Source organism: Fukomys damarensis, unplaced genomic scaffold, assembly GCF_012274545.1.
Source record: "Fukomys damarensis isolate Sample0158 unplaced genomic scaffold, DMR_v1.0_HiC HiC_scaffold_7, whole genome shotgun sequence".
NCBI classification, from domain to species: Eukaryota; Metazoa; Chordata; class Mammalia; order Rodentia; family Bathyergidae; genus Fukomys; species Fukomys damarensis.
This window is the reverse complement of record NW_022900919.1, coordinates 43,310,288-43,320,025: the sequence shown is the minus strand read 5'-3', so window position 1 is coordinate 43,320,025 and position 9,738 is coordinate 43,310,288. Positions and strand designations below refer to the sequence as shown.

Below are 9,738 nucleotides of genomic sequence, written 5' to 3'. Positions count from 1 at the left end.
CTCCTCCTCCTCCTCCTCCTCCTCCTTCTTCGTGATGGGAGTTACTTATAACACTCCAAAAAGAACTGGGTTTCCCTAGCCATTAACATGAGGACTACCCTTTTGGCCAAGTTTCGAAACTAAAAGTTGAATATTGGACTAAGAAACTTTGAACTGCAGAGGGCCCTTCTCTTTGGGTAGTTACATAACCCTTCCTCTACCCTCAAAGTGGAAGGGTGGTCTCTGGTCTGTGATCTCAGGGCCAGATGCTTGAGAACAGCTGGAGAACCTGGCCAGCGCCTCATGCTAGGTTGTCCAGACAATTGGCAGCACCATTTTCATATCTCAGCAGCTTAGACTAATTGGGCCAGGCCCTGCCCTCCCTTGTAAATTGTGCATGAGGGGCACCCTCTCCAGAACTCTTCAGGGGTAGCTGGTTCTTCTTCCTTGCAGGTCAGACAGCAACCCCATCAGGCTCACTCCTACCCCAGCAAGTTTGTTGTGCTTTATACTCTGGCTGCAGCAAAGCCTGCCCATCTGGAGTCTCTTAAACACAAGTGTCTAACCTCCAGTGAGAAAATGTGCCCAGTAAATGGCCAGGGATTAAAAGCCTGAAAGGACAGAGCAGGACATTGAAGCGCATTTAGTATTGGCAATGCTGTGATGTCAACCCCACACTCCTTTCCATAGAGCATTTGCAAAACTTTAGAGCTGAAAGAAATATCCCAAACTTCTTCCTTCTCATAGATGAGGAAAGAGGCTCAGAGAAAGACTGGCTCATCCAAGGGCATACAATGGCATAAAGTCTGGAACTAGAGAAGACCCAGTACCCACTCCTGGAATATGGGCATCCGGGCTTATGTTTTCTGAAACCTACCTTAAAGGCACTGTGGCAGGAAAACATAGAGTACAAGGGCTTCTCCTCCCTCACCCACTTTTTTTGTTGTTTGTTTTGTTGATACTGGGGATTGAACTTGGGAACTTGTGTTTGTGAAGCAGGCAGCCAGACCACTGAGCTAAATCCCCAGCCAAAATGTACTCTTTTTGTTGTTGTTCCAGGGTTTGAACTTGGGCCCTTGAACTTCCAAGGCAGCCACCGGAACCACTGAGCTAACTACCTGGCTCACCCACTTTGCCTTTCCACCTATAATGGAATTAGTGATACATGAACATAACCTATGGGCTAATGAACAGAGCAGAGATGCTACAGACCTACAGGGCTCCCCTTCCAGTGTTACCTCCATCTGTAACATGGTCTGACTTAGTCAAATGCAAGATGTGTTCTCTGAGGGTTCTGGGGTCAGGCACCTTTGTAGCCTGTGTTGCTGAGGGATTTCATGCAACATCAACACAAGTAAAAAGGAATCTGTCTGTGCCATCTGCTTTTATTTATCCATTTATTTATTTGTTTTGCTATGGCATCTGTTTTATTGTAACAAGACAAAGAGGCTACTAGAAGTGGAACCAGAAAACTTCTCTGCTGTTCATAACAGGTATGTGGATATGGGAGAAGGTGCTCCAGACTTGCAGGAGGCCCTTGACAGGAGAAGGGCTGTTTCACTTGCTCAGTCCCCATGGAGGGCTTCCCCAGCCCTAGCCCCATCATCAATGCCACTACCACCCTGCTGTGAGGTTGCCCACACATCTTAGTACCACATCTTATTTACTTCCAAGCCTGGCAGGTGGTGGACATCTACTTAATTCTCAATGATTGATGTACTGGGCAGTCTCTACTGAGGCAGGCAGGACAGGAGTGAAGCTGTGGAGTGTGGAAAAGTTTCAGCTTATCATATTGCTTAGGCAAGTGTCCTGCCTTCCTCTTCAAACTTGAAATAAAGCAGCCTGGTGGATGAGTATCTTACAAACTGACCTATGTAATGTTGCTTTCTTGAATGCTTACTGTCTGCCTGAGTGATTTAGTGATGTGACACATCATAGATCCCTTTGGAGGTTAACATAGACATTATGATATGAAAGGCTCTGAAAAGTCTTGCAACAAAGACATCTACTTAATTTTAATTAATCCAACTTCCTCCAAAGACTTTTGACCTCCTCCTCTTCCTCAGATCTGAGTAACAGGAGTTCAGAAACATAAAACCTGGGAAATACTGAAAGAGATGATTTCTAAATACTCTTGTAAGATTCCATGTCATGGGAGCGTGATGAGTGTGCACACTTTGTAATCAGATAAAAAAGAGTTCAAATCTTGGTTCTCCCTTTTAGTCACCATGTGGCCATAAGCAAGCTCCTTAACTTTCCTCCTCTGGAAGATGAGTCTGACAGTACCTGTTCATTATGGTAAGTTGTTGAGAGTAGTCGGTGAGGTAACAGTTATAAAGAGTGCAGAGCAGTGCTTGGCTATCCTCCTTTCTGTATCTCTGAAGCCCAGAGTTAGACATCAGCAAGGCAGAGAATATAGTAGAAGGAAGGCCAAGTCCAAGGCCTCACATGGCCTCATCTGAGCCCTCAGTTTCATGGAAGAACCACACTCAACAGGATCCTGGTAGGGAGGGAAACCAAAGTGAAGGGGCCTCAGGGGATATGGCAGAGAATCTTCTGCTTCTTTGGCACACTTGGCAAGTAAGTGTGCCAGGCAACTAGGTGCTGTGGATGAAAAGAGGAGATGAAAGAGTGCTTTGAGATTGTTTCATAGTGAATCCTACTCTCCTAAATCCACTACTTAAAACTGCGAAGCCAACCTCAAGGCCCTACTTGAGGGCAAAACTTTTTGTTGGCACAAATGGGGACCTGAGTGATGGCAAGTGGAAAACTAGGTGAACAACTTAAAAGGGCAAGATTAAGAAAGCTCCTAGGAGCCTTGGCACCACAATGGTAGTGGCAGGAGCTGTCCCTGAAGCAAAGTCACCTTTTGATAAACACAGATCAAGCACCGGGTTTGCACCAGACACAACTTGATCATTGTGAAGGAAATGAAGAGTCTTCTGTGGAAAAAGATGGATCTGAAGCTTGGCTCTGCAGAGACCAAACAGGTGAGTTGGATAAAAGAAATGGATTCTGTGGACTGATCCCCCTTTTGTGTGGCTTTTTCCTGCCTTCTCCTAACTGTGGGGCAGAGCTAGAAGACAGCAGAGAGCTTTGGAGACAAAAGTGGTTTTGAGTCTTAGTTTCCTTTGCTGGTTTTGTGATCTTGGACAAGTTATTTAACCTCTATGAACTGTAATTTCTTTGTGTGTATAGTAAAGATAACAATCCCTACCTCATACAGCAGTTTTGAGGACCCAGTGAGTTACCAATGGACCCCAAAATATGTCACATCTAACCCTAACATGGGAATAAACACTTTTCAATTCTCATAGTTACTTGTTTACATTCATGTAACATACCAAACTCTTTTATGGATGTTATTTAATGGTACAAAGCTAAAGTCAATATGCAAGTTAAAGAAAAAAACAGGGTTGATTTTTTTTTTTCTCAGTACTAGGGATTGAACTTAGGGCCTTTCCATTGATCTACATCTCCCACCCTATTTTACTTTTTTATTTTTGAGACAACTTCTCACTAAGTATCTAACTGACCCCGGCTGGGCTTGAACTTATGGTCATCCTGACTCAGCCTTCCAGAATGCTGGGATTACAAGCATCTACCACTAAAACTGGCTAAAGGGGGTTGACTTAAAGGAAACTACTTAGTAAACAGTTGTATTGTAGGTGAAAAGAAAAAGAAAGCCAAAATTCATGAAGTTCCTACACGAATGACTGAAAGGGTCTGAAAAACTGAATTAATACTGAACCAGGGGTGGGGCTAGCACCTGGCAGGCACTGAAGTTCATTTCTCCTCCTGACCGTCTTTTCTTGGGAAAGGAAGAGAGAACATAAGGAAGGAGACGAACTACTTACTTATCTACCTCCTCAATTTATAAGTCTATTTCAGCCCTGCTCTTCTTGTTCAAAGTTTCTGTTTTATGAGTTGCCTTATTACCTCCATTTCCTCCCAGCTGTAGGGCTCCCTTGTCCAATAGGGCATTCTTCTTGTCTTAAGTCTTCTGAAATATGCAGGCAACAGAAGCTCTAAGCACTATGCCAAATCCTCACTCTCCACACTTCAGTATGACTTCCAGAGCTTTTCAGGCAGTAAATACTTTAATGGATGAGGGCAGTGGGGAGGCACTTAAGGAAGGAGAGAAGAAAAGAACTGAGGAGAGAAAGGTTGCTGGAATAGTTTAGTCAGATCATGACTCTTAAATTGTGTGACTGTCATAAGATGCCTTCCTGTTTCCTAAATGGGCTTTTTTTTCTCTCAAGAAAACTGAAATCTAGAAAGAGGAAGTTACTTGCCCAAGACAACAGTGAGTACCCAAATCTGGAGGTCTCCTTTTTTGGTTTCACTCTGCTTTTTGTCACAATGGGGAGTCAGAGCTTTGCAGTCCCAGGAGAAACCAAAGCAAGTCTCTTTTAAAATAGTGTCAGCTGTAAAAAACAAAACAAAAACCCCAAAAGATATGGAGCAAATAGCTCTAAAATCTAGACCCTATCAAAGCTGGACCCATCCAGGACAGGGACTGCAACCACCAAGTCCTTGTCCTTTCTCTCCATTCTTAACTGAAGAACCCTAGATTTGCACAGGATACAATATGTCCAATACAAAACTATTTTCCAGCTTCCCTTGCAGCTAGGGAGAGCAGTACCATGAAGTTCTGAGCAAAACTGAGATGTTAACAGAAGTTGCTAAGATGGACTCCTAGGAAGCCCTTTAAATAAGCTCTGACAAGTTGGCGCTTCTGCCTTCAGGCCTGAAACATAGTGTTTGTCCCCAAGGTGTGGTAGCTGTCTGTGAGCTGGGAGCTAGACAGGGCCACAGTTGAGGAAGATGCTGTTGAGATTTGGAAGGGATCCCATAACATTGTACCCAGCTCTTATCACCCAGTAAGAAAAATGAAACCCTTTGTGTGATTAAGTCACCATTCCTCGGGTCTCTGTGGCATGCAGTCAAATGAAATTCCTAATACACTATGTATTCAGTAAAATGACAGAGAGAGGGGTGAAGGGCAGGGCAGAGAAGAGAAGGGAAGGAAAGAGAAGAGAAGAGAGAAGAAGAGAAGAGAAGAGAAGAGAAGAGAAGAGAAGAGAAGAGAAGAGAAGGAACTCTATAATGAAAAGTCACTGTTTTTGTTTCTTTAACCATCACACTCCTATCCCTTCTCCAGAGAAAACCTCTGTTAGAATTTTCTTTTAGGTCTTTCCAGAGGTCATCTAAGTGTATATAGGCATCATTATGTCCATGCCTCTTTTTAGTATTTTTTAATCACTTACATTTAGAATCTTTTGGCTTTTTGTTTAGTTTTTTGGTACTGGGGATTGAACTCAGGTCCTTGTGCTTGAGAGGCAGGCAGCAGAACCACTGAGCCAAATCTCCAGCACTTACATTTAGAATTTTAAAACTTAAGAATAGGATGGGATGCAAAAATATTAAGATCATAGAAATCAGAAATGGGTGGAGATTGCCATGCTCGCTGACAGTCTCTGCATCTGAGAAATGTTCCTGAGGAGTATGCAGAACATGAGGGGATGTGAAAGCTGACAAGGGTAAAGCACCTGATTTAGACCAAAACCTGCTTTTCCCAAGTGAGATGGAAAAAGAGCTTTGCCTAGAACCTAAATTTTCAGGTTATCACTAATGTAGGGGTCCAATTTAACCTGGGATGTAAATGTTGAGGACAGAGAATCTGGGAGCCAGAGGAAGTTCTCCCAGCCACTTTGCTGTAGGGAAGGTCAAGAAAAGCCAAGTGTTCAGGGCCTGTTGGAAACAGACAGGAAATTGTTTTTGTTCTTGTGCTATGATTTGACTCAAAGGAAGAATTTCATTTCTTCTCATGTTTTCTGTTCACAGCCCTATAAATATTGCCACATCATGGAAAGCAAGCCTCATTTGAATTTTCCAGACTCTTTATGTTCCAAAGAGTTCAGCAAATCCATTTCCCAGAACATCAGCCCACTTCCTATTATCCAGACTGTCTCGTAAGTAGACAGAGTTGTAGCCTAGTTTGCAAGTGACTCCTCCAGCTTAATGTCATTAGCATACACTCTGTGAAGGCCTATGTTATGCAAGGACAAGCATTCACCTCTGACATTTATTTTTTTTTTTTTATGGATGCATGAAACTGAGATCTAGATCTGCTGCCTGGGAAATTCTTGCTTTGTCCTTGGGAATTTAAGAACTTTTTTTTTTTTTTTTAAACAGGGATCAAACTCGGGACCTTGCGCTTGTGAGGCAGGCAGGGGCACCACTGAGCTAAATCCCTGGCCCAAAGAACTTTTAGTATTAGATCAATAGGCTAAAATTCAGAGTCAAATCCAGACAGTAGCTGACAAATTCCCAAACTATAAAATAATTCACTAATTAAAATTATCTAGTGGGCCAGAGATTTAGCCCAGTGGTTCCGCCACTTGCCTCACAAGCACAAGGACCCAAGTTCAATCCCCGGTACAAAAAAAAAAATTTACTCTTAATTTATAGTGTGAAATAGGAAGAAAAGGGTTAAAGGTGTAGGGAAAGTGGGAAGGGTAGGGGAAAGGGAATACGGGAAAAGAAAAAAATATGAGAAAATGGAAATAAAGCATTTTTAAATGGGGAAGGGAGGAGGGGGTAAAGGGAGCTCAGGGACAAAGGAAAAAATGAGAACCAAGACCTGTTGTGTAAAGGTACAAGATCCCAGTAATGAATGTAACTGTATTGTACACCTAGATTGTACCAATAAACTCAATAAAAAGGAAAAAAATAAAATAAAATTTTCTAGTGCTGGATTCTTTCAGTATGTAATAAGATCAGTCTAGAAAGGAAAAATGCTAATGACTTCCCTATTTGAAAATATATGGAAGAGCTTGGTGATTAAGCACAATGGTGTACATGGGTCTGACAGGAGGCTAACGGGGAGAATTGGTCATGTACCATCAAGCCCTTTTGATGGGCTGCTCCCGGGATGTACCCACACTTCTTCCTGCCTTTTGTCTGGCAAGCATGACCTGCCTTCCAATGTTTGTTTATTCATATTTGTCTTTTAAAGCCTGCTCTGAATGTTTTCTCTTCCATGAATCTTCTCAATTCAGTAGGTAAACCTACTGAGCCCTCTTGCATAATTTAGTTCTCTGCATTTGGCTCTCTTCTCCTCTTGTAGGTTGTCAATTCATTAAATTATTTTAATTTTAATTAATTAATTTTATTAATTCTTTTTTAGAGAAAGAAATTTACTTTGCTTTCTTGTTACATAATTTATGCATGTCCATTACACACACTGGAAAATGCAGCCAAACAAAATCAGAGAGTACAAATAATTGTATTTTGTTATATGACACTCCAGACTTTAAAAATTCCTTTATATGTTATAAAGATATATCAAAATTGGATCATACCACACTATATATGAAGTTTTAAAGTCTACTTTTTATACTACAATATGTCATTAACATCTTTCTGGACTAATATGGCTAAAATTTTTTAATGAAAACATGTTCTTTTTAAAAATATATATATATTCAACATAAAAATTGAAAGGAAATGTGAAATTGTGTGAAGAATCAAATAAAAATTGTTTTAGTTTCACCAGGTGGACCACTATTCACATTCTAGTATATAATCTTTTATATTTTTTTCTGAGAGCAAGTGTGTATTTTTTACATATAGCATTTAACATATATTTATTTAAATATGTACATTCACCCATATAGTTTTAGTTTTTATTTAATATATATCATTAATATTTTCAATGTCAAATAACTACTATTCTACATCATTCTTGTTAGTATCTGTATATAGATAATATGTAGATCTTCCATAATATCGTAATAAAGCATTTATATTTTTCCAAAATACTTCTTTAACAAATTTTACAGATAATCCAAATATATGCATTGGTGAATGTACACTTTTACAAGTTTTAATAGAAATTACCCACCATAAAATCTGTGTGGTTTTAATTTCACAAATTGTCGAAAGAGAGCCTTGCCCAGAATGACAAAATTAATTACTTTCCCTTCCCTCTAATCTTTCTCTTTCTTTCTGTTTGTCTCCTTTGAGATATCAAGTGGAAAATCTATTCTTTTTTTTCCTCATTGAGTTTATTGGTACATTTTAGGTATACAGTACAGTTACATTCATCATTGGGATCTTGTACCTTTACATGACAGGTCTTGGTTCTCATTTTTTCCCCTTGTCCCTGCCTCCCTTCACCCCCTCCTCCCGGAAAATCTATTCTTCAGATACCATGAGATGGGAACCACTAGAGATAGGGCCTTCATAAACTGATCTCTAGTCTCTCATCACTTTGGTAAACTGAGGAAAAAGAAGTGAAGAGGAAAAACCTTGTTCCAGGTTCACCTGTGAGTGAGTGTCTTAGTTACTTTTCTCTCACTGAAACAAAATACTCAACCCTCAAAGTTAAAGTGGGAAAGATTTATTTTGGCTCATGGTTTGTGCAGATTTCAGTCCTTAGCTGGCTGGCTCCAAGGAAGGGTGGTATGGCAGAGAGGCATTGCAGAGAAGAAACAGCTCATAGCAGGCAGAACACAGAAGCTAGCAAACCACTAGAGACAATATAGCAGCTTCTTTCTACCTCTTTTATATTCCCTTTGGCTACTCAGTTTAGGGCAGGTGTCAAATCCATCAGTGGACTAATTTAGTAAGCACACACCCTTTATCTCCAGCACCACACATTCTAGAACCAGCCACTTCTGAAAAAGCCCCACCCATGACCACACCAGGCTTTGGGGGATATCTAGACCAAACCATCACAGTGAGGCTCACTGAATGAGGGACAGAAAAGGCTGCAAGAGGCCACTAGACCCAGGCCAGCCGATACCTTCATCACCTACTTCACTCCTCTGGATATCTCTTTACCTTTCCTTTTGCCTTCAGGTTTCTTAATACATCACATTTATATTCAAGCAGCTTGTACTACATCAGGTGGCAACAATGAAGCAAAGCACTGCACATACAAGTTGCTATAAAGGATGCAGCACACATATGCTTTGAACTTTTTTTTCCTAAAATCATCTACTATTATCACTTCACATGAGGTGAACAAGAAAAGGACATGAAATTTGGAGTCCAAAGTTTCAGATCTGAGTTAGCTTCTAATTAGACACACAACCTCCAAGGGCATCAATTTTTCACCTCTCAATATGGCAGGTGTGCTAATGTTTGCTTCTAAGGACTCTTATAAGGATGGTGAGGTGGTGAATATAAAAGCAAGTTTTACAACCACTGTACAAATGCATAAGGATAATAATAGCATACACTGTTATTGAAGGTGTTGAAAAATATTTCCCTCCTGTATGGACCACAGGCCTTTCTGAAATGCATTTCTCAACCAAAAGGAAGGAAGATACTATTATGGTATGTCAGAAAGAACAGAGCTCAGAGAATGAGGCATTGTAGTTCCTGGTGCATTGGGCCTTATCTTCTCAGGTGTAAAAGGAGGAAGTTGAGGAAAAGACCCCTACACTACTCACCCTTCCAGCTCTGGGATATAGATCAGCTATTCTGAGATATTATGCAAATCTCTGCAAGTCATAGTTTCTTCATCAGAGAAGGAATTGAGCTGGATGATGTCTCTAGTGCATTTCTTTTCTGAGAGTTTACGTAGTTCCAGTGATCTACCCCTTATCATCACAATTCTTTGGGTTGTTCTTAAGCAAACTACAACTTGGCCTCTGGGCTGTGGTGGCTTCCTCCTCTTCTTCTTCTCCTCCTCCTCCTCCTCCTCCTCCTCCTTCTCCTCCTCCTCCTCCTTCTCCTCCTCCTTCC

The 9,738-nt window shown here is 40.9% G+C and overlaps 1 protein-coding gene across 1 annotated transcript in view; it reads left to right on the top strand.

The window, feature by feature from the left end:
• Tgm3 (transglutaminase 3) overlaps nt 1–9,738 on the top strand; it is a 94,855-nt gene that overhangs the window by 38,330 nt on the left and 46,787 nt on the right. The window contains exons 3-4 of the mRNA XM_019205540.2: nt 2,862–2,969; nt 5,827–5,954. Of these exons, the coding sequence (XP_019061085.2) occupies nt 2,862–2,969; nt 5,827–5,954 (236 nt within the window). The remainder of the gene's footprint in view (nt 1–2,861; nt 2,970–5,826; nt 5,955–9,738) is intronic.